The 27,257-nt window shown below is 31.1% G+C and overlaps 1 protein-coding gene across 1 annotated transcript in view; it reads left to right on the top strand.

Annotated features, from left to right (window-relative positions):
• The first annotated feature begins 19,989 nt into the window (after nucleotides 1–19,989).
• Nucleotides 19,990–27,257, top strand: part of LOC123303000 (Down syndrome cell adhesion molecule-like protein Dscam2) — a 60,425-nt gene continuing 53,157 nt past the window's right edge. Inside the window, exons 1-2 of the mRNA XM_044886095.1 lie at nucleotides 19,990–20,153; nucleotides 21,476–21,618. Of these exons, the coding sequence (XP_044742030.1) occupies nucleotides 19,990–20,153; nucleotides 21,476–21,618 (307 nt within the window). The remainder of the gene's footprint in view (nucleotides 20,154–21,475; nucleotides 21,619–27,257) is intronic.

A 27,257-nucleotide genomic window follows, 5' to 3' on the forward strand; every position in this document is an offset into this window, starting at 1 on the left:
TCAAAAAATACAGTTATAGAGATTTGTCTTAAAGAGAGGTTAAATTAAGGAGATGTAAAGATTCACCAAATTTTCTTTTTAAATAAATGAGGCTATTTCATTTTTGTAAATTCATTAATCCTATCTATACTCTAACAATCATCCATTTGTTATAAGCTCATTTGAGGAAAAATAGTTCCTCAAAAACGAAAAAAGGTATCAAGTTTTTTATAGCGTGCTCAGGGCGTGAAAACTGCGGTTGAGTTGTAAATGAGCTACAAAGGTCGATTGGAATTTGGGTCTGCAGGACCCATCTTGTAAACCGTCAGAGGTAGAACAAAAGTTTAAATGTAAAAAATGTTCCTGATAAAAAAATAAATAACTTTTGTTTTAAACACTTTTTCGTTAACATCACTGTTTATAGTTAATGTAGTTAATGTAGTTAATAATATAGTTATGTAGTTAATGTAGTTTGCTAAAGCGCTTACACTGACCGACTTATCACGAAATCTCCAAAACTATCAATCCGATTAACGTCAAATTTCGCCTACTTACCTCTTTCGTGTCATAGACGTCCACTAAGAACGGATTTTACGGAATTCATATCCCAACGGATATTTTTTATTAAAAAAAAAATCCAAAATTTGTCCTTTTTTTTATGGTGGCAATTTTTTCGTGGTGTAGGCCTACTGGGGATCCCGTCACAGTAAATAATGGGAACGCATACCAATATACAGTACCTCATGGGAGATGTAGAAATCTGTGTAGTCACTGATTGGCACTATATTTTCCTATTTAAAATTTGAAAAATTTACAATAAATATAAAATCGAAATTAAACGTTTCGTTAATAAAAGAAGTATAGATTTACATCCAAATGGTTAGTGTGCCCAGCGAAGTGGGCGGGAATCAGCTAGTATATTATAAAATGTAATAATTATGACTGTCTATCTGATCTATAATCATTGACTTTATTTATATTGACTCGACTGCATTATATTTATACTACTAATACATACCAATACACGCATAGATGTGTACAGAATGGTTTAAAAATATTGTATTAGAAAAACATTGTTATATAAAAGATAAATTCTAAGAACATAATTTATTTGTTCTTTTTGTTTCCACGTGGCTACTAAAAAATTTTCAAGGAGTTATAGGAAAACGTGGAAAACAAACTTTACAAGAAGTTTTTGAGCTACGGTCGATCAAAGCTTCGAACATATTACAGTTTTAGTATATGAATAGGAAAATTGCTGTCTGTAAAACTTTTTCAAACCGCCCATAAGGCGCTCTTCGGATCGTTCTTATCAAAAGCTCTCATGGTGATAAAATTATTTAAAGGGTACTTTGAGCAACGGACGACCAAAGCTACACATATACATTATAGTTATACAGTCAAAAACTACTCATTACTCAAAATTTTGTGCCCGTGCAGTGGAAGCTTATGATCAGAACGATCCGAAAAAAATATTGACACGATATACAACCAGCTTCAAAGATCTATTGTTTTTATCTGCTTTTAACCTTCGGAGGGTAGAAAGGTGTAGCGAGCAAGTGGGGAGGAATTATCGAATATTTACAAATATACCTAAGTGAGGTATCAAATAAAAGAGCATGACGTGTACATTACAAAACTGTTATCCCACGCAAGGAAATGTGGAGGGAGGGGTGCAAGTGGGGATGTTGCCCAGCAAAGCGGGTAGTTCACAGCTAGTAGTCAATAAGTAGGTACCACTAATGTACCCACACCCATGAATTTGAGTCATCCTGTCTGTATATACATAGATATATAAATATAGATTAGTAATTTTGCATGTGATAGTTGGTTATATGATGTTAAATTTACAAATGCATAGAACTTCAATATAAATATTCAATATTCAGCATTACATTTGTTTTATTTACATTACAATACACATTATGCTAACTGTACTATATCTCATATACTGGAAAGTCTATTCATATAGCTCTAGTATTATTTACTACAGGCTAAATCGGTTAAATAGACCTTTTTCATGAAAAACAGAAATGCGTTTTGTTAATTTTTTATCAAAATATAGGTCGAGTAGAGACTGTAACTCGAAAATTATGCTTTTTTAACAATAAAAAACTATGAAAAAAATTGTAAAAACGTCACAATATTTGAAATAATTTAAAACGATTATTTTTTGGTCCACCGCACAAGTGATCTGTGACGTCAATTCGGCAAGCAATGACAATAGAACAGTGTCAACAGTCGTATTAATATATCGTTAAAATCAACTTTAAAAGGGTATGTCATTTCTGAAAGTGAAGAATAAAATGCCACCAAAAATCGACCCAGGATTTTCTAAGGCAGATCAAGGAAATCTACCGAAAATAACTATTTTAATGGTATGGGAGTTTTTAGTGCAAGATGACGTTGAATGCCCCGAAGTTCGTGAAATAAAAGCAACTTTGAGAGTACTAATTTTAATAAGAAAATGCGTAACTTTCTAGAGAAAAAAATGTGATTAATAAAAATTTCATAAAAAAATTGTTAGGTCTTCGAGGGAGGGCTATGGGGACTTTTGTAGCATGTTGAATTTTGGTAAATTTCATCATGTATAGTAAATTAAAATGTTCATCAAGACAGTGAGAATCGGACAATCGCAACAATAATAATTAGATTTTCCAATCGGACCCTTGCGATGATTAATCTACTTTTTTCTAATAGCCATATCCAGTGGAAACGGAAAAATAAAGTTTTTGTGGCTGTTTGAAGTAGTATTTGGGCACAGAGTCGCAAAACACGCCCGATATATTTTTATGCGCGATTTTTCATCGTTAGTATAGACCGGTTTATCTGTCATTGCCGGTTTATTTCATTCGCAATTCGTATATTTATGATAATTAATAAAAGTCAACTGACTAACTGACGTCACAGCGCCATTCGTATAACTTCGTGAGTTTCCGGATCGTTTTCGCCAATTTGAATTTTAATGATTTTCATTGTCTGTTTTCTCGGTCATAGGACTCCAAAAAAATCGGGGAAAAAATTAGCCCATTTATCAAGACATTTAATTTCATTAAAAAAAAAAAAAAGTGAAAAAGGTCTATTTACATCGATAACGAAAAAATTGAAAGGTCCCGACAGGTTCCCTATATAAATGCATATACATGGAGTCCCAAATTATGGAAACTCCTGGAGATCTCGCAGAGTCAGCATGGGAAAAATGAAAAATATATTATATATATTATATTTATTTGACCCTGAATATAACCTTAAAGCTAAAGCGAACCAAAAATCGATTTTTAAAATGGGAGCTCCTATTTTTTTATTGCGGATTTGGAAAAAGCAAAATATTTAACATCCAAATAGAGTGGAACCTGGTTAAGTGAGGCATCAAGGGACCTGCAAATTTGTCTCAGTTTCTTCTCAGGGAGTTTACTTACCCAGTGTCTCAGATTTCTTTCTCCATAAATTGCTTTGAAAATCTTACCGTTTCTTTTTTTAAACCCTTCCAACCAACCATTGCTGCTGTCCAAATTATGAAAATCAAGCCTTAGCGGGTAAAGTTGTGCCTTTTTTTAATCATCAGTCCACTAACCGGAACGTTTTTGTTACGAAGTTGCTTGATCGATGTTTGCAAACAATGTTCAAGTTCTGGATATTCTGATAAATGTACACGTTTTAGTTTTTTTTATCCTTCAGAAAAGTGTCATTGAATTTTATCTTTATTCTAAACTTTTCTACGAAGAGTAGATTTTTTACTAACCGGCTAAGTCATCTTAGCCGATTTTGACTGTATATGCTACAAATCTATTAATATAGTTCTAGTATTACTAACTGAATTCATACTATTGTTTTATTATCCTCTACGAAAATATCTAGCTCCGTGTTCAAAAAGTTTGAGACCAACCCCCTTGAATTTTGGAAAATAATGACTAACAAAAAAAAGACCAAAACAAAAGTTGTAAAAATTCGCTCGTACAAGCTAATGGTTGGATTTAGCCTTGTCCATGAAGGTCCGTTCAAAGTCGAATCAATTTTTTTAAATGATTATTTATTCAGTTAAGGTAGTACGAGTGAAAAGCCAATTTTAGATTTACAGTTGAAATTATTTGTACCTTACTTTCAACTTTGATGATGAATTCATTCGATATTTGCCTTGGTTATCGAAATATCGAGAGCAAAATAATTAAGCAGATATTGAAAAATTTTATTCTTACTTTTCAGCTTATATTGTCAAATTTTAACATAATTCACCATTAAAATTGAGTATATATATTTTTTTAAATTTGCGTTCCCACTACCATGCTCATACAGCCTTTTGGAGAAATCTATTAAAACATATCCATCTACCGTTTTCCCATAAGACCAATGTTAAATATGTCTACTTTTGAAGTCATTTATTTATTTAAACAATCGGGCAACCCCCCCCCCTAAAATTTTAAGAAATGATTTAGACTTAGCCCAACTTTATATTTAAAAAAAATCAAGTTTTTATCTAAACTTGCCTTGGTGCTTGTACATCTTTAATGAAAAAGCAATGTAGTGTTCCAAAACAAAAGTTAAAATGTCTGATTATTAAATGTATTGAAAACCATTCTGCAATTTCATCCTAATACACTTTTATAGATAATTCATTTAATCATTAAATCATTTTGAATTCCCATTTTAAAAATCTACTTGACTTTGAAGTGACCTTCTTGGTCAAAGATCAAATCCAAATCCACCATCAAAACCCTAAAACTTTTGTCTTGATCATTTTTGCAGTCACTATTTTCTAAAATTCAGGTGGGTCTTGAACTTTTTGAAAACCTTGTGTTTGTGTGTATGTATGTATGTAGTGGTCTAAATAACTATCAATCATTTTGAAACGTTTGATTAAATTTATTAAATTGGGGAATTAATATTATATTTCAATCAATGATTTTAGTTCCATTATCTCCAAAAATATAGACTTATGCATTATATTGAAGGATAGTATATGCAGAGGTGTTGTCTAAGTAGATCGATGTTATAAAAGCGAGGGAGCGAGCTGATTTGGGAAATATTTGACGGTTTTCTATGGGCAAATCTTTTTATGGCTTCGAACTTGAATACAGTCTCCTCAAATTGGTCTGTAGGATTGAAAAGTGTATCAAGGATGTTCCTTTTGGGAGAACCAACTTCCCAGCATTCTTCTCCCGTTTTTTCCCCATATTCTTTTCCCGTATAGTACAACTTCCCTAAATATAGTTAGAAGGTTGAAGATCGATATATTTCAAGGATGTGCCTTTTGGAGGTGAGAAATTTTCAGCCCCCATTACGGCTTTTTTATATAAATATTGCCTGTTTTCAAAAATTGGAAAAGAAATTGAAAATCCCATTTCAATAAAAAGTATTTTTTTATAAAGAAAAATGTATACTGAGGGAGAAATATGACTTCAGTGATGAAGCTCTACTTCTCAAGAGCTTTTTTGTCATATACTGTAGAGTCACGACAATCGGAACTCGGTAAAAAACATGGATGTTCCGATCATTGCAATTACAGTGCCACCTCGATATAATAAATCGGAAGGAAACAAATGAATATTCGTTTTTTCAAGTAATTCGTTTAAACTCAGGCTTGTTATATTGAGGTTAGGTTTGTCTAAAATTTGTTATAAAGAGTGAATCTTGAATCTTTAACAATAGTGACGAGCAGCAGTGCTTACAGTACTTTCAATCAAACAAAAATAACTATTTTACGAAAACAACGTGTCAGAACCTGTCGCGACATGAATCACATTCTTTGCGATTAAGGGTCGTATATTGGTGGGAACGTTATATATAGATTTTGGGTTAACAAAATTCGTTAATTAGAGGTATTTACACTTTTTTTGATAATTGATAATATTTTCACTTTTTTAAAACTCGTTATAAGAGGTTGTTCGCAAAAAATGACAATTCCAGGGGATTACAAAAAATTTGTTAAATCGAAGAAATCGTTATATTGAAGTACGTTATATGGAAAAATTAATTATCAATAAAATTTAAGCATTGAAAAATTGGAATTCATGGTATTTAAGTGAGACTGTACACACAGCATTAAAAATGTGTTATTGTGATGCTATTGTCTTTTTAGAATCATAAAAAAGAATCAAAGCAGATATGTACAAGCAAACAATATCATTTTTGAGTGATTGGTAGAGCGGTTTGAAAAGTGCGAATGGGCGAAAAATACTCCGATTACTGGACTTTCCTGGAAGATTTATACACATTACATAATGTTTATTTATCTTTAAGCATGTATTTTGCTTAAACAATTAACTGTGTTATATTAGTACCTGGATGTTCGTTAACTGCGATATACATATATCAAAGCATCCATGTATCAATCAAAACTGACATAACCACAAGGATCGCACACTTTACAATACATACGAAATGAGCCACGTACAATTTATACACTCGCCAATAAATGTCAGAAACAGCCTCGGAAAACCCCTGCACACGAAATTTCATGAAACTCGTTGGAACCGTTTCCGTGATTCCAAATATACACCGTGTTCTGTTATTGACTGCAGGAACCCGGTTTACAAAAATAAGCTCATACAGGGCAACAAAAAAGCTCTTTTCCAAATTTGGATCTGAGGCCTAATTTGGAAGATACGGGTATGGCAAAAATTGATTCATTTGTTCATTCACTGACTATAAGTCGATAACCAGTAGCCAATTATAATCAGTATATGTTAGTAAATTTCACTTAATAATGAAAGAGATTTTTAAAAGAGTACAAAATTATTTAATTGGTTTTGGGCAAATCCCACTTTTTATATTTTTATTATATTTTTGTGAGAAAAAAATAACAACTCTATTAAAATTATGTCATTGAAACAACGCCCATTGTGGCGTAATTTGTTTGTTTACTAATAATCGAATGTTTTCTCGCAAAAATATAATAAAAATATAAAAAGTGGGATAATTTGATCAAATTCAATTAAATAGTTTTATACTTTTTTTAAAATCCCTTCCATTATTAAGTGAAATTTACTAATATCAACTGATTATCATTGGCTACTGGTTATCGAATGAGTCAGTGAATGAACATCTGTAGATTTTTTGTTGCTCTTGTTGAGCTTATTTTCGGAAGCTAGGTTTCTGCAGTCAATAACATAACACGTTGAATATAAACAAGTTGTATATAATTCCTCGATGAACGCTAAACATCCTGTAACATATAAACACCAATTTATATATTAAAAGGTCATTATATAGCAAATTAAACGTATAACATTGATGTTAAATATAATTTTTATTTGATTATAATTAATATATTTATATATAATTTATATAATATAATATAATATAATAGAGTAGGTAGATATAATATATTGTATAGTATAAATATAAACATATTGTTTATATATGTTTATATTGTATAATATAACAAACATGTACATGTAAACAAACGTACAAATAAACATTATATAATAATATATCATCTCATTTTCATCATACACGTATCCTGTGTGTATTATATAATAGGGTATAGTTTACGTCACCGGATTGTTGTAAAAATCGTTAGGTTATAATAAATCTAGTCATATTGTAAAATGACGATAGATTGTTAACAAATAATAATATTTTCAATCTTATGCTTTTTTAGTCCAGTAAAACACTAACCCATAAAAACAAAAGTTTTATAATATTCCCTTTTAGTGCAAGTAAAGTAAGACTAAATATGACATTTTAGCGGCAAAATATGTACCACAATGAAACTTTGTTAATTAACTATATCTTCTCGCAGAGGCGAGGAGCAGGAATGAAATTTAAATAAACGCTCCGAAACATCGGACAAGACTTTATTATATTTTAAAATTGATGTATTATTCTTGTAATACTTTTATTGAAAGTAGCCAATTAGGTATTTATTGGATTTAAAATAATATTTAGATGGATGTCGTTTGGTAAGGGTGAGGTTAAGCAAACATTATTAAGTTACAAAAGTTACTTAAAAAGACATTTTAAATAATATTTGATCAATTTTGGGTAGAGTTGATTTGACCACTTTTGACGATTTCATCCCCTCCAGCTCCACGGCTCCAGGGGGAGGGGTCCCAGAGGGGAGTTATATCAAACGTAGGACCTTGTTGATATAAATCTTGATACGAAATTTCACTGCTGTCCCCTCAGCCTCTCCCTTGAAAATCCCATTTTCCTGTATTTGGAAAGGTTTTCTCTACGGTGTGGGCCTTCAGGAATTTTCCCGGATATGTGGTTTATACCAATCAGGTTTTGCAGAAAGCAAATCTCCCTTCTAATCTTGCGAGGTCCTTTATAAAAAATGTGAATTTTTCAACTTGTTTTTTTTTTTAATCGTTTATACAAGATGTAACAAATAATTTTGAAGTAATGAATTTTATTTTTATAAAAGTTATAAACATTTACATAAAAAAACATCATAATTTCCGTCTTATTTCTCACACATTTTACCACAAAAAAATTGTTGTCTCAAATTTAAGAAGAAAAAAAAAATTTTGCTTTTACCTCGGGAAACGACCGGATCAAGGCGATTTTTATAGAACCGACAGTTTCGGAGATACAGCTTTTCTTCTAAAATACGAACGAAGTTTATATATTTTGTCAAGTAACACGATTTTACGCAAAATTTCATCTTGTAAACCGTTAGAGATAGAACAAAAGTTTAAATATAATAGATGTATATTATAAAAAAAAATAAACAAATTTCGTTTGGAACATTTTTTGTAAACATTACTGGTTGTTCTAGAAATTTCGTTTCGTTTTCGTTTTTTCAGAATATTTCACAAGACCTCTAGTTGAAGCTACCTGAAAATTTTTAACTCCCTATCTTTTATAGTTTTGGAGAAAATGGACACCAAAATTTTGGCCTAATTTGAGCCTTTATGGGTGATAAACAGAGATGTTTACGAAAAAAAATTTTTAAATAAAAGTGGCTTCTTTTTTTATAAGGAAAATTTTTACACTTAAATTTTTGTTCTATCTCTAACGGTTTACAAGATGAAATTTTCCGAAAAATTGTATAAATTAAAAAACATTCAAAAGCTGTATCTCCGAAACTAATCGTGCTATAAAAACCAGAATAAATAAGTTTGATTCTATAGAATAAATAAATAAGTTTATTAAAAAACTAGTCCTTTCGGGTCAAAATTTGCAAAAACTGAAATAAGATCAAAATTTTCGAGGTTTTTCTTATTTTTCGGCATGATCCGATCGTTTGCCGGGGTCGAAAACATTGCCTTTATATTGCAAACAACATATCAAAAAAACAAACATACTTTCCATGTAGACTTTGACTGAATCATACAGGATATTTCAACATTTAATTCCGTCAATTATTTATTTTCGACACTTTTGTAGCACCCTGTAGTAAATGGTTATAGTATAGTTATTGGTCGTATAGTAGTGGATTGTTGTTTGTATTTGTTTGCACATCTGCATAGGTTTAGGTTATAGAGTCTCAATTGGTAATAAATTCTCTTTTCACATGTAAATCACCAACATATCATCCATACCAAGAACACATCATAAATAACTCCAACCAACAACCAGCAACCAGCAACATTACAATATGTACACATATCTAAAGCTAAGAGCTATGTCAGAATTTGATCATTGTATGAATTTTTTAACCCATAACCTGTAAATAGAATTTAATCAAATATTCACCAAATTTTATGTCCAATCAATAATTTCCTTGTTAGCACCAGTGACGGATTTAGGCTTGCTGCCGCCCTAGGCCCCGTTCGATGCGCCGCCCTTTTTCATAGAATGAATTTCATTAATTTTGATCCAGTTTTTTATTTTAAAGTAACTTAATTGATTGAAATATAATTTTTTATTAAATAATTTCAAGTCATTTGGATTAAATAATTTCAAAATGCTTCATACACGTGAGATTAATCTCACTAAAGGAACAGAAAGTAAAGAACACTATTCGATAAAGAATATCATTGATCGATTAAAAAATTAACATTTTACCCACACAGATTGAGAAGTAGATTAATGAATTGGATTATAATATTTTCTATCAAAAATTTTTTATGAAAACTATTCTGAACCAATTTTTAAAATTGATTGTCTTTACTTTTTTGTGACTCTAAAATTTTGGCATTTCATAAATTTTGCCGCCCTAGGCCCGGGCCTCACGGGCCTAGGCCTAAATCCATCACTGGTTAGCACAATTAACTAAATATCTCAAAGGAAATAATTAATGCATCTTTGAAATTTTCCACAGTTTTTTATTAGGTTGTAAAAAAAATTTCTTTGAAATTGGTTTTAAAATTGGCATATCTCGATCAATTTGCAAAGTGCTCAATTAAATCAACTAGGAGTTGAATTCTTTTTTTTTTTATACATTGTTTTTGTCAGCCCCGTGCACAAGAGGGGGGTTTTGGGGGTCAAAACCCCTTCCATTGAGAATCTGTCCAAATATATTTTGCTCTAACAATATAGTCCTGTAAATTGCACTCCTGCACCCATTTATAACACTCTTTTCCACTAACGAATCAAATATTGATACATATTTTAAGCTCGGTACATTTTTTGACTTAGTCTTTGAGTCGAGTACTTCAAACTGAAAACCTGGATCTTGGCGAGGCTATCAAACTAACAGATGTTGCAAAACATATTTTGCTTGAAAGAAGAGGAAATATTGGAGAAGAGTTCAGGAAAATTTTCAAAACCATGAGCGATATCTGCGATGAATACGAAATAGAAGTGCGGAAGCCAATGTTCGCGTCATAACAGACTCAATGCTCGAAAATACAGACTGATTAAGTTGAATTTTGAATCATCGCAATATTTTATCTAATTTAGCTTGCCTCTTTCTCAATAAAATGAAAAATTTCAATGAAAACTCTTGCTCGACTTTTTGAACTAGAATATTCAATTTTGCACGATGGTTCCCTTGACATTTGGGTAGACGGACAAAAATTCATTCGAAGCACTCTATATTTTTAATGAAGATGCGTTTCCGAATGCCAACTTAATGCTTTGCGTTTTGGAAGTTTTGTCTGTGACAACAGTAACGAATGAACGCTTCTTTTTAACCTTGTGTTGTCTCAAAACACACCTTAGATCGAAAAGGTCTGAAAATCGGCTAAGCGGTTTAGTACTCGTGCAATATACACTGCGTTTTGGAGGTCGATGCACACAGAGTTTTGGAAAAGTTTTTTCCATACCTCACAGAATTCACTTATTGAAAAATAGTGATTGAAAAACCCCCAACAACCCCCCTGTGAGGTTACCTTTTTTACGAATTTCTTACAATCTAATAAACAACTGTGGAAAATTTCAAACGTGCATTAATTTTTTCTTTATTACCACGATATTCTACTTAATTTTGTCGTGCTATGTTAGCAATTAAGCTTTGAAGCCGACACTAACTAGGGGCTGACTGTAAGGAAACAGTCCATCGGGACTCATACAAAATTCGTAATCAAAGTTGAAAATAAGATACAAATAATTTCAACAAAATTGCTTTGGCGCTCATACTTCCTTAACTGAATAAATAATAACTTAAGCAATCCCTGAATTATGCAGCAATAACTTAAGCAATACCCGCAATTTTCTTGGTTCTCGTTCTACCTTAAGCAATCCCTAAAATCGTTTTATGGTCCTAACACATACACACAAACATATCTCACATACACTCTCGTACACACACGTACATTATAACTGCCCAATCAATATTATATAATATGTAATGTTATATAACATGATGTTATTTATTATATTCATGTTGGTATGAATGTTATGTTCTCTTTGTACTGTATTACGTTTAGTACAGCACACATACAGAATGTTCGATTTACATTTAGGCAGATAAATATCACGAGTATGACAGAATACATACGTTAAGCTATGCATCTAAGTGGGAGGTATTATATACATGTGTTGAAGCTTCGATATGCGTTGAGATAATTGTATGACGCTTGGAGAGTGGGAGTTTCTTAGTTGAATAGATGAACTACAACAGATAAACCACGATACAAGTCACTTTTGCAATTTCATATAACACCTATAATACATCTTACTTAAATGCATTGCTTAACGCATGTACTCTGTCATACTTGTGATATTTATATGTCTAGATGTTCATCGAACATTCTGTATGTTTATATGTATCTACTAATATACATCATGCGGTCATTCATGCATTCATTACCTCCTACAGTTTTATACTACAGTAGAACCACGGTAATCCGACAAACGTTTTGTAAGGCGGTATCGAATCAGGCCCGGATCAAGCAGGGTGGAGGCAAATCAATAGAGCTCATATTGGATTCAAAGATTAACAGATGAATTATTATTTTCTCTTGCCTGGAAGACATATTAAGACATATTACAGTGGAACCTGGTCAAGTGAGACATCAAGGTACCTGCAAATTTTTCTCACTTATTGAGGTTTTCCACTTACCCAGTGTCTCAGGTATTCAGGTATAAATAAATATATGTCTCATATACAGACAGTTCCATTAATAGAGGTCAGAACACAGGTTATTTCAGTTATAGAGTTGCAATTATTAAATAAAATAACGTATAAAATAATGAGTTATAATCTTTGTTGGAAATCAAAAGATGACATACGTCCTTTTTATTATTTTGGTAATTCACACGCAAAGTTTTAATATCTTTCAAACATCTTGAAGTTTTAGATTCACCGATTAATAGGATAGGCAGCTTTTCAGTTCTAGACATGTTTATACCCAGAAGTATTGTAACGCACTAAAATTTGGCTAAAGATGTTCATTAGTCCATTTCCAACTGTCCGTCTGTTTGTCTGTGATCATGATAACTCAAAAACGAAAAAAGATATCAAGCAAGGAATTTTTATAGCATGCTCAGGGCATAAAAAGTGAGGTTGAGTTCGTAAATGAGCTACATAGATGGATTGGGCTTTGGACCCATCTTCTAAACGTTAGAGATCAAAAGTTTAAATGTAAAAAAATTTCGCATAAAAAAAAAAAAAAATTGTTTGAAACATTTTTTCCTAAACATGATTATTTACCCGTGAGGGCGCAAATTAGGACAAAAATTTGGTTTCCATTTTATCCAAAACTATAAAAGATAGAGTTGAAAACTTTCAAGTTGGTTCAACTAGTGGCCTTATGAAACATTCTCGAAAAACGAAAAAAAAATTCTTACTTTCGAAAATGTTTGAAATTTTCGAAAACCACATAAATAGCGCCCGAAAGGCAGTCATAACTATGTTAGTATTTAAAACTCTTCTATTTTATAAAAAAAAAATATACCGGGTATTTCAACAGTTAACTCAGTCAATTGTTTGTTTTCACTTGTTAAAAATATATTTTTTCAAGTCTTTCAAAAATTAAAAGCAAAAAAAATTTACTTCGGAAATTTTCAGGTCTGTTCGTGTACTTTCGATAATTTAATATAACTCGTACTCAGGAAATTAAAAAAAAAAACTTCTGGTAAAAATATGGTGAAATTAGTTAAAATGAATTTAATTATTTATATTATTTCTTTGCCCTAATGTTTTCAGTCTCAAACATCATTCAATAATCACGTAATCAAACTACTTTTAATAGAGTATTTTACTATATTAGAAAAAGTATTTCAAAATGTTGATTTTGCTTATAAAAAGCCACCAAAAATTTATTTCGAAAAAAGACACACACTTTCTTGCCAAAAACTTAAATTAAATTTTAAACCTTTGTTAAACTGTCAAAAACGCGGGCATCCTATTTAATGACGTAATATCGTTATTATTACATGAAATAAACTAATTATAATAAATATAAATATAAATTATCTATAGATATATTATATCCAGCTGTCTACACTGAAGGTCTCTGGTTTATACCGATGTGACATCACATCAGGACTTGCCCGAGTTTTAGATCACGTGATATACAGTTTAAAAATTACGAGTTTTAATTTTAACATTATAAAAGAAAAATGTGCTTTTATGATTCAAAATCAGAATATTAAAGTATATTTATACATACATAGTATATTAAGTTTAGTCCCAAGTTTGTTACGCTTAAAAATAATGATGATAGGAAAAAAACTTTGTGTTAGGTGTTCATAAAATCACCTAATTAGTCCATTTCCGGTTGTCCGTCCGTCCATCCGTCTGTGGACACGATAACTCAAAAATGAAAAAAGATATCGAGCTGAAATTTTTACAGCGTACTCAGGACGTAAAAAATGAGGTCAAGTTCGTAAATGAGCATCATAGGTCAATTGGATCTTGGGTCCGTAGGACCCATCTTGTAAACCGTTAGAGATAGAACAAAAGTTTAAATGTAAAAAATGTTTCTTATCAAAAATTAAACAACTTTTGTTTGAAACATTTTTTCGTAAACATCACTGTTTACCCGTGAGGGCGCCAATTAGGCGGAAATTTTATAATATGTACTATACTTGATTATTAGTTATGTGTGTGTCACATGTTTGTATGTGTAATGTGATAAAGAAATCAACACTGACTATGCATGGTATTTCAACAATTAACTCAGTCAATTGTTTGTTTTCACTTGTTTTACATAAATTTTAACTTTTTTCAAATTTCATAATATATTTTTCGCTACCGAAAGTATCCTATTATACTAGTTCATTAAAAATTCATATAAAATTATGTAGAGGTTATGCGACCAAATCTTACCGAACGATTAATGTGTTTGGTGACAGATTAAAGGGTTTGTACTGTATTATTTAATGCTATGTAACATAACACAGAACAGAACATTTTGATAATTCATTTATTTGATATCTGTTTATGTAAGTCTATCTATATCTATCTGTTTCTATCTAATTCTATCTTTGTATTGTATGTTTCTATGTTTCTATATATTTATTTCTGTGTATATTGTACTGGTACGAGTATTGTATTGTATATCTATCTATAGATTGTTTCATTCAAATCCAATCTACTTACACATATCTACCATGTATAAATGTATGTATAATACAATGTTATCAAATAATATTTATTATAAATAATTCAATATAACGTTATAATGTTCAAGTTACTCTGCTATATCTATATCTATTATAATCCCTTTGTGATTATGTGATGGATTTAATCATTACAAATAACGATTCATAGAATTTTGAGTAATTTGAGTCTTTTGATTCACTTTACTCGAAAATATTACCATTTAAGGATGTATGAGCATGACAACAATGTTTGATTTAAAGGCTCAAAATTTGTTTGTAGGTAGTCTTTTACTCAAAGAATATGTGGTTAAAATTTCAGCTTAGGTATCCGTACAAATTTTTAAGAAAAAGTCATTAAAAATCGATATAAAATACATTGGCTCTTATGGAGGAATCTCAAAAAACGACATATTTTGGAAGTTTTTGATAATTTTCATTTGGAATGAATGAAAACAAATTTAAAAAAAACTTTTTAATAGAAAGTAAACATATTAGCAATGAATTAGAAAAGAAAAAAACTAAGTGTCACCGTCCATATAAGGGATGTAAGAGCAGGGTAGATTAAGGGTTGAAATTATTTTTATCTTATTTTCAACTTTGATGATGAATTTTGTTATAACTTCATGAATGTAGACGAAAAATAAGATAAAAATTTTCGATATGTGTCTTGGTTTTCGAAATATCGAAAGCTAAATAATTAAACAAAATCTTCAATTTTCGATATTTTGAAAATTAAGCCAGATATCGAAAAATTTTATTCTTACTTTTCGTCTTATATCGTCAAGGCATAATATAAATTTATCATCAAAATTGAAAATATCTATTTTTAAATTTGTGCCCCCACTACCATGCTCATACATCCTTTATCCCGGCAAAATTCGTTATTGAGCATGCTTTATTTTTGCAAGAAAATTTTTTGCAGGATTCCGTTTTTATTCCGTTTAGTGCCGCTTGCCGATGGGTAACCCGGTACGATATTGTTTAAACTATTTTTATAACATGTGATTATATAATATATATCAAGGTATACTAAGTTTAGTCCCAAGTTTGTAACGCTTAAAAATATTGATGCTACAAACAAAATTTTGGTATAGGTGTTCAAAAAGTCACCTAATTAGTCCATTTTTGTCTGTCTGTCGTCTGTCTGTCTGTCTGTTTGTCTGTCATCACGATAACTCAAAAACGAAAAGAGATATCAAGTTTAGAAAGAAAATAAATTTTTATAGCGTGCTCAGGACGTTAAAAGTGAGGTCAAGTTCGTAAATGAGCATCATAGGTCAATTGTATCTTGTAAACTGTTAGAGATTGAACAAAAGTTAAAAAATGTAAAAAATGATGGTTATAAAAAAATTAATAACTTTTGTTTGAAAAATTACGTGTGTGTGATATTTATGTATATGTAATGTGACAGTGTAATCAACACAGTCTATACATGGATTTTCAACAATTAACTCAGTCAATTATGTCTTTTCACTTGTTTTTTTTAACAAATAAGTAATATTGGCCGAATTGCTTTGAAAAAAATTTAATAATATAATTGAGATCAAAACTAACAAAAAATCTTCTTAGATATTTTTCTCTAAGTCCTCCAGTTTTCGAGTAAAAAATTCATAAAATTTGAAAAAATGGGATTTTTAAGATTTTCATCTCTCAAAAACTCAATGAAAAAATCTGATTTTTAATCATGTATAGAATTTTTATTTGTTATGTAAAGATTACTCAACAGCATTTCATTTAAAGTGCTTGATTGATAATTGTTAAGAGAGCGCGCGAAAAACCACCCATCAATAAAGAGTTTCTGTTCTATACATATTAGAAAGATGAGATTTTCACCAATCGACTCGAAATAAAATCAAATTAACAGAAAAGTTCGAAAAATTTTAGATTTTAGATTTTAGATTATAGGCCGCAATCTACAAGACTTTTTTTAAATAACTGCTTTTTTTTGGCCTAAAAAGTCAATTTAAGATTTTCAGGAAATGCTTAATTTTGACGCCGGAAGCGGCCCTATTCAAAAGAACCAAAAACGAGAGGTAACAGCATTAAGACCACTATCTCTCCCGGCGAACATTTTAAGTCAACCTACTAATCGAAAAAAAAACGGTAAAAATGGACATACCTGGACCAATGACCTTTGGTTGACAAAAAATTGTGCGTATGTACATCTAGCTACAACTTTTGCCTAAAAACTTCTTTAATCTGACCCCTCTGTTCAAACTTAGACTCAAGAAAACCGAAATTTCCATGTACAAATATAGATTTCGCACTTAAAATTGGCCATATCTATTTTTTCTCACCTCGGAGAGCTAAATTCGTGATCAGCGCATAACATTACCCCTTAGGAAGCTACGAACGACTTTGTAAAAGATGAAAGAAATATGCCTTAAAATTCAAAAATCTACGATAATAATAATACCACTTCAGTTCATTGACCTATTATTTTGACATGTTCTGTACAATTGTATGTACTTATTGTTAAAAAAAGCATGAGTATTGAGTTGAATTGAATTATAGAATGAAACTCATCTGTCTATGCGTCCGACTGTCACAATCAATTTTCAATTTTGTCAAGTATATAATGTGACATATCAAATGAAAGAGTTTGTTATGAGGAAGCAATGCACAGGATGTCCTTAAATCACTGTACCACCCAAAAATTATAAATAACGAAATTCTAAAACGAAATGTCCATTGACTTTAATGAGAGTCGATCGGTGAAAATCCCATTTTTGTAGCATATGTAGAACATGTGTTCTACATATGTAAGAACATCATCTAACATTTTTGCGCGCTCTCTTTTCTACTAACAATCAAGCACTTAAAATGCAATCAGTAAAAAATTTGGTGGAATGTTGTTGAGTAAGCTCTACACTACAAATAAAAATTTAATATAAATTAAAAATAAAAAGTTTTTTCAAATTTTACGAATTTTTTACTCAAGTATTGGAGGGTTTAGAGTAAAATGTCTAAGAACATTTTTTGTTAATTTTGACTCCAATTATATGATTAAACTTTTTCCGAAGCGATTCGGTCAATATTACTTATTTGTTTAAGAAAACTTACCTTATACAATATCCTACCGGGTTACCCACCGGAAACTTGCACTTTTACGTTCAGAAGTATATTCCAAACGGAATCCTACAAAAATTTTCCATGCGAAAATTAAACATGCTCAATTTTCCCCGGGACTATGTCCAGTATTAAAAAAATTAATTTTTTAAGACAAACCTTTAATAAATTAAGTTTCATACCTTAAACCCCTGAAAGTAAATTTCTCTATAAATATTAAACCATCAGCACTCGCATCAACCTTTCAGTATTCTTTAGTCGCGTGGTGAGAGATTTGTAAAACATAACTTCTACATCATTTTATATAAATTTATTTTTTAATGCACTAGCTAATTAAAAGTAGTTTAATTACGTGATTATAGAATGATGGTTGAGAGTGAAAATATTAGAGCAGAAAAAGAATATAAATAATTACATTCATTTTAATTACGTTCACCAAATTTAAATCAAAAATTTTTTTAATTTCCTGAGTATGTATTAAACTAACGAAAGAACACGAACAGGACTGAAAACTTCTGAAGTTAATTATTTTTTGCATACACCTTTACTCTCGTGATGAGAGAAATTGTCTCTATTTCTGAAGAACTTGAACGAAATAATTTTTTTAAGCGAGTGAGCAAAGCGCTTATAACGCAGGCAGACTAAGAGCGCGGATCAAAGAGAATAAATACTTGAAGTTTCAAAGTGAATACGTAATCAATACAGCCTAGCATTTAATATATCCCTTCTTAGAAAAACTCAAAAAGCGTAAAAAGACGAATTGAATGGAAAATTAAACTGTTGAAGAAAAAAAAATGCAAGTATTATTCATATGACGACTCAGATAGTGGATAACGATAATTACATCATTTTTATTAATGTCGCTGTAAACCCAAAATAACTGACACTATTTATAATCCCTTGTTGTTTCTCATAATATGAAAAATATAGAGAAAATGTTTATTTGAAAATGTCTTTTTTATTTTTATTTTAATAGTTGTTTCAATATAAATTCGTTGAAGTGAACTATTCGATGAAGAAAACGCCTCATGAGTCTCACTTATATTTCTAAGACGGCCATACAGTAAAACCTCTATAAATAACCTTTTGCCGTTAATTGTATATTACAGTGTTAATTGTATATTTAGATGGTTGTAACCTTCTATAGGCATACAAATATTACGAGTATGACAGAGTACACGCGTTAAGCAATGTATCAAAGTAAGAGGTATTATAGGTGTTATATGAAATTGCAAAAGTGACTTGTATCGTGGCTTATCTGTTGTAGTTCATCTATTCAACTAAGAAACTCCCACTCTCCAAGCATACAATTATCTCAACGCATATCGAAGCTTGAAATACCTTTCATTTAAAAATATATAATACCTTTCATTTAGATGCATTGCTTAAAGCATGTATTCTGTTATACTCGTGGTATTTATATACCTAGATGTAAATCAAACATTCTGTATATTATCAAATGCCATACCATCTGCAATACCATAGTCCCAAGTTTGTACCGCTTAAAATTTTGAAGCTACGAACAAAATTTTGGTATAGGTGTTCATAAAATCCATTGTCGGTTGATCTTTCGTCTGTCCGCCTGTCTGTCAACACGATAACTTAAATACGAAAAGAGATATCAAGCGATTTTGATAGCGTGCTCAGGGCGTAAACCGTTAGAGATAGAACTGAAATATAAAAAATGTTCCTGATAAGAAAATAAACCTTTTGTTTTAAACATTTTTTCGCAAACATTACTGTTTATCCGTGAGGGCGCAAATTAGCTTAGAAACATTATACAGTATATATATACAGGTACCTATTGTTTATTTTCTAAATGTATGCATTACATATATTATGTATGTGTTTGTTTGTTTATCTTTCTTTACTTACATGACGTAAAAACAACAAACGAATGCACAATCAACACCGTCTATACATGGTATTTCAACAGCTATCTCAGTCAATTGTGTGTTTTTTCTTGTTTGTATTCTATTCTGCCAGAATTTCGATTTTGTAAAAAAGGTATACTTAAAATTCTAATGAAGACAAAAATTTTAATTTCTAGGTTATAATGGAATGTCAGCACAAGGACCTGTCTTTGTTATGGAACCGCCAGCAAATCTTGTATTTTCAAATACAACTGGATCACAAGTGAGTTGTTCCGCTCATGGTACACCGCCACCGCAAGTTGATTGGTTACTAGAAGATGGTGCAGATGTAACTGCTGTACCTGGTTTAAGGTATGAAATACGAACTTACATGCATAACCTATACCTTATCAATCGTCACATTCGATTTGTATTTAAACAAATGAGGCGTTTAGTATCAAAACTAGCTCAATAAGAGGGTAGCATGTTGAAATTATGTAATGATCTTCTAAAGCAGCGTTCAACATACCACGGTCCCTGAGTCAGTTCTACAAACTTTTGGTGATTTTGGCATTCAAAACTGAAACTGCTGACAGCATAACCTACCTTTTACAAATTTATTTTTTATAGATAAAAAAGTAATATTTTAAAAGATTATCATCCATAACAATTTCTTTGTAAAACTTAATTCATACATGAAAAAAAAACCAAATGTCGAACACTTTGAAAGTTTCTCGAGAAGAATTTGACATTTCAGTGATTTCCGACTCTACACGAAGCTTCAATCAGCTGTTACCAGCAGTGCAATGTAATGTCTGACATCCGCTTCAGAAACGTCCAAAGCCAAAGGTTTTTAGACTTCTTTTTTGGAATGCGCTACCAATTTTCTTTATGATGAAAACTTTTTTGAAGCTTAATCACCGACTAATTTTTGCACAGTTAACATTTTTGTGAGTTCTTCCATAAAGTACTGTGTTAAAAATCACAATTTTAAAATGAAATAATTCACTGTACTTGCTTGTCGAACTACTTTAAGATACCTTTGTCGATTTCCTTATAAGATATTTGATTAGAAAACCAGATTCAGCAAACTTTTTTATTCAATTTATCAGGGATCATGACCCTAATAACCACCGCCTAGGCCGTCTCTTAACTAAGTAATTACTAGATAATTCCACGATACTAAACGTCTCATAGTAATATATAAGGTTTTCCATTAAGAAGTATTATTTTAAAGTGCATGCCATTATATAGTTGATATTCAAATCGAATCGAATTTACGTCAAATGCTTTCACTTCTTAATCAAAGCTACCAACAGTTGCATAAACAATTTTTTTTTTATTGTTGCAAAAGTTAATAGATTTAATTGAACACATTTCTTAAATTGAATCAAGTATATATATTTTTTTGAATCAATAAAAATAATAATCAAACAAAATTAATAATTAATAGGATGAACTGCTAATGACGTATCTCAATATTGACAATATTGACCTGCCAATTGAGTAAACCGTATCCAACTCCGCCGCGCTGAGACAACAGATAATCATTTGACTCAAAATGATCTTTCTTCTCAGTGCTATTTTTATAAAAATTAAAATGACATCTCTTAATGGTAAACCCTTGATTAAGTTTGTTATGTTTATATACAGAATATATACTAATTAATTGTTTCGATCTATATCGTATGTAGACAAACATTAGGTAATGGAACACTATATTTTCCACCGTTTCGAGCACAAGACTATCGTAAAGATATACATCATACCGTTTATAGATGTCGAGCTACAAATCAAATTGGTGTTATTCTAAGTCGTGATGTTGCTGTGCAAGCAAGTGAGTCTAGTATTCTAGTATTTTATTCATATGTTTATTTTGTAGTTTACATCTGGTGTCTCTTATACAGTGTGTTGCATTTAAGATGAAGACACCCTCACACTTTCGTCATTTATAGGAATGTCGATTTAAAAATTTGCTCAGTAATATAGGGGCTGGGTTACATTTTTTAAGATGTAACCGAAGCCTGAACCTTAAACTCAGCGCACTACAAATTGATAAATAGGGCAAATCCTTAAAATTTTGTGTAGCGCCAGAGATGGTTAGAGATAGATATAAAAAAATTATTATAATTTAGCTTAGAATATTTTTTACCGATTTTCCTGACAAAATTCGCAATTTTTCAGATTTCAGGTTCAGGTTTCGGTTTAATATCTTAAAAAATGTGACCCTGTCCTCTATATGACTGTGCAAATTTTCAAATCGATATTCCTATAAATGACGAAAATATGAGGATATCTTCATCTTAAATGCGACACACTGTATAAAACTATACTGCATCATATCAATCCACACACCCAACCCAACCTTTGAGCTTTTGTAGCTCCCTCAAGTCCTCCACCCGATTTTATAGTAAATAATAGATCTTATACTCGGAGATTAGTCAAACATAATACCACAAATATCTGGTCGAAACAAATTAAACTGATTTATGTAGTAACCATTGCATATATTGGTTCTGAAACATTCATATATCTTGATTCTTAATTAATTCACTGAAAATACATTCACCCGGCAAAACAAAAAAATATGAGTGAAGGCGCAAAAATTTGAACTCGCTTGAAATTTGGTAGGATTGTTCAAAACATCATCATTAATGAAATCTAAAAAGTCTTGATCGATAAAAACGGGTTTTTCGTGATTTTCACCAAAACGGTAAGTTTTATCATAAAATAAGCTCAGGCGAAAATTGTAGGTCAGATAATTAAATATAAATATGTCTCAGAACTTTTTTTCCTAAGAGCCACCATTTTTGAGGTATAAAGATTCAAAAAGTTGGAAGAGTTTTAATCGTCATTTTATGGATGAACATTCTCAAAATTACCATTAAGCAAAAAATCTAAAAAACCGTGATTTTACTTACGGTGCAGGTAATTTGGAATATAGTATTCCAAATTATATTTGACTTTTTTCTCTATTTCTGCACTCCTAATTAAGAAATTAATATATTTTTGGTATGAATGTAATGGCCATCGAGAACCAAGTGCACTGGTGATGCTTCTATTGGTTTTACAAATTCTACGAGGTTTTGAATCATTGCGTAAATAAGTTAGTTTGAATCCATCCCGATGAATGTGCTTTTCCTATAGAAACAACAGGTGCTTCTCTCATTAAAGCTTCAGACGTATTTTTTAAAATTTATAGTTGCGGAAGAAGTCTCAATAAACAGACGAAACGTAATGTTCTGATTTAACACTCCCAGTCCAACCCTAGTCTAAAACTCCATGTCAGATATCTATGAACTGAAAAATTCACCAAATCAAATTGAAATAATTAACTAATAAGGTCACTTTATAGTTTAAACAATTACAATGGAGATTTTTCATATTATAGTAAATAATTGCTAATGATTGCATTATCACCGAAAAAAATTTTCAAAGCAGAAGTTTGGTTCCGTGTGGCTGACACCAGAAATGTCAAGATGGGAAAGCGTTTTCAGTACTCATTGACTTTATAGGCCATGTGACATTATGTTTACGGCACCAAAACACAGATGACATTAATATTAATTGAATTAACTGAATATTCCAAATTATCTGCAGTATTCCAAATTTGCTGACTTTCCTCTATTAGTTTTATGTAAACTAAAAAATGAACAGTCAATATAGACAGTGTCATAACAGAGAACAAAGAACGTTTTATCTATTTATTTGAACCCATGTTAGTACGGAGAGAATTCCCCGAATTGAACGTATTGTAGAGTATTGTCACTTCTCGGAAAACAGGTAAATTTATTTTTATTAATAACTATGAAAATAAATTTGATATATCATTATAAAATAATAATAAACGGTCCGAAACATCGGACAAAGCTTTATTATATTATAAAATTGATATATTATTTTCTCGATTTTTTTTTACAAACTTTATGATGCAATAATTTTTAAGCAAAATAATTTTTTGATAAAATGTAGGTAATGTTTGGATAATTTATTATTCTTCCCAAATTTTTGGAACGAAGTTCCTTACGGCAGGCTTGGAGGAGATAGGGATTTTTCTGCGCGACCGAACTGAAAAAAATGTGATAGTAAAACCGTAAGAAAAAGTCCGTGGAATAAAACCGTTAGATGAGACGTGCGCAGCGCCACAGTCGTATACACAAGCGAGTAGTGTATAATATCTTTTTCTTATTCCCTCTTTCTTTTCGTTCTCTCATCCCTTCCCTCTCTATTACCACCCACCACGCCAATGCATAGTATATACTCATGAATTCATGGACAAGCACGTGGCGAATACTCACATCATAGATACATTTTACTCGTGAGTAGCCACGTTTATTCAATAGTAGCCAATTTGAATTACGATTTTTTTTTATTTTACGTAATTTATTATTATTTCCTAAAATACTGAATTTCCTAATTTCTTTCCTGTACTTAAATAAAAACTAATCAGCAAAATTTAAGAGAAAAATCAAGAAAACCTACATAAAATTGAGCACGATTTTTTTTTGCAAATTGTGTCGATTCTACATTAGCCGAAGGAACTTCGTTCCTACCTGGTGTCCCACGACACCACATCTTTCTTTTATTTTATAGCAGCTATAGATACAAGCATAGTGGTATATTTTTAATCATACGGTAATGAGGAACAGGCTTAGGTATTTATTCGATTTAATATAATATTTAGAAGGATGGAGTTTGGTAAGGATGAGGCTAAACAAAGATTACCAAGATACAAAAATTACTTAAAAAGACATTTTAAATAATATTTTATCAATTTTGGGTAGGGTTGATTTGATCACTTATGATGATTTCATCCCCTCCAGCTCCACGGCTCCAGGGGGAGGGGTCCCAGAGGGGAGTTATATCAAACGTAGGACCTTATTGATATAAACCCTGATACGAAGTTTCACTGCTGTCTCCTTATCCTCTCCTTAGAAAATCCCATTTTCCTGTATTTGGAAAGGTTTTCCCTAGGGTGTGGGCCTTCTCGAATTTTCCCGGATATGTGGCTGATACCAATCCTAGGAAACCTTAAGGTCTAGCCTTGTGCCAAGTTTAATCGAAATCGTTAGAGCTGTTTTTGAGAAAAGCCCAAAAATCCCGTTTTGGTCTAAAGGGAAGTACCCTTGAAAAAACGCCTAGGAAAAAAATGAACAAATCGTCTGGAATTATAGCCAAACTGAATCTATGTACCAAGTTTGAGAAAAATCGGTTGAAAATCGGAAAAATTAATACTTCATTATATTTGTAAGATAAGAAAGTAAAAATTGTTTATTAGTTTTACAAATATTTTTATGGTTTTATAATTTTTTTTTACTTACGTAAGATTTTTAACAATTCTTTCTTGCCTCCTTTCATCCTTTGACAACAAAAGTATGAAATTGAACCCCGTAATTTGTTTACGTAATTCTTTGATGATCCCTTATTTCTAAATTGGGTGTAAAGTATATTATTAAGAATTATCTAGGAATATAAGATCTATGAGTTATCTTAATGCCAGGAATTATACAATACATTAAGAAATTATATATAATAATGTATATAATAATGTTGATTCTATTATTATATAATTGTTTGTTCTAAATGCAATTCTATTGAACGGATATTACATATATATATATATATATATATATATATATATATATATATATATATATATATATATACAGGGGCAAAGTACTGGGTACTAGATACAGGGTGCGGAGCTGTGGTAAACACGTACAACGACCGATTTAATGTACGCGTAGATACTACGCCTAACAACACACACTACATTATACACATATCTGATTTACTTGGAAATTGTATATAGGGTGTTGCAACATAACCGCATTCGAAGAGCAGGGTGTTGTAGAGGGTAGAATTCTAAAAAGAGAGCTCCCATAAAGTTTTTATATTCGATTAATTATTAACGAGATATGGGACCATCCATAAATTACGTTAAGGGTTGCCACCTGCTCGAGCCTCGCCCGGCAGTGACGAATTTAGAAGGTTTTGCTGAGCCACCTCGTGGTCAGAGTCGAAAAAGCAAAAATTAGCATTATGATTGCTGAATCGCCACCACGATGAATTTGACCTCAGCAACTAGAGTAGTGAGAATTGATTTTGTTCATTATTTAGTGTTTATGGGACTTTTCAGCTTATTTTGTTGGTTTTGTTCGAGTCATGCTACCTTAAGTAAATTTTTATGTCTGTACCTTGTCATTAAGTGATGATAGATACTCAATTATTAATGTCAAAACAAACTAACTGATAGTTTTCGTGCAAAATGATGGACAAAATGTGAAAATTTAAGCCCACTTTAATTTTCGTCTACATTCATGAAGTTATAATTAAATTGAAAATAAGATAAAAATAATTTCAACCCTAAATCTAGCCTGCTCGTACATCCGTTATATGGATGGAGTCAATTGGTTTTTTTCTTTTCTTTATCATTGCTAATACGTTTTCTTTCTTTTTAAAAGTTTTTTTTAATATTTGTTTTCATTCGTTCAAAATTACCAAAATATGTCTTTTTTTGAGATTTATCCACAAGAGCAATGCATTTTGTATCCATTTTGAAGCTATCCCATTATTAACAAAAATGTATCACACGAAGGGTACATTAAACTGCAAAGAATCTTTTATTTGAATTTTATCGGTCTGCTCTTGCAATGCGGTATTTTTAAACTACCCCATGGTATAAATATTACGTGGTATTGTCGTTAGAGTTGTGAGTCGACATACATATCTCTAAACTCTAAATAGTAATGATATATATAATAATATTATTTGTTATTGATTGAATACGAAACCCTTTTGGCAATTGTACTAAATCAATTTACTATCAATCTACTTATTGCTATTTGAATGTATACATACATATACACAGTATAATAAACTTTAATACAGATCCTACAGTGTGTCACCTATTATCGCTACAATAAAAAATTTGGAAAACGGTTGACCCTGCAGGTCATCCCTGTAACTTCCCGCTAAGTATTGACTCATAACGTGTAAAAAATTTTATCTATTCTGATAAAAATTTAAATTTTAAAAACAACCGTTTTTTACAGCCGATTAAAAGTTATTCAAAAAAAACCACTTAAAAAAAATTTTTTTTTTGCAGTTTTTTTGAGATTTCTCGAGATCTATCGGTTCGAATCGGTCCAAATAGGCCTCAAAATCTAAGTTTGGTCAAGCCCTTTCGAATGGCACCAACCGCGATCAAATCGGACAAAAGCCGTTCAAAAGTTATGAGAGGTCTACATACATCCACACACACACACACACTCATACATACATACAGCCATACAGACACCCTCGGAAGTAGTCAGGGAAGCTTCCTGACACCTTAAAACGTCGAGATCTGATGAAAACTCCATTTTGGCAAAACGGGGTGAAAACAATAACTTCCCTATTTTCTTAGCGGGTAGTTAAAAAAAGTCAGTCATGGGGATTGTTGACAGAAGTAAAAGCTTATGGTGTTTGTCTCCG

The sequence above is a fragment of the Chrysoperla carnea genome, chromosome X (genome assembly GCF_905475395.1).
Source record: "Chrysoperla carnea chromosome X, inChrCarn1.1, whole genome shotgun sequence".
NCBI lineage: Eukaryota > Metazoa > Arthropoda > Insecta > Neuroptera > Chrysopidae > Chrysoperla > Chrysoperla carnea.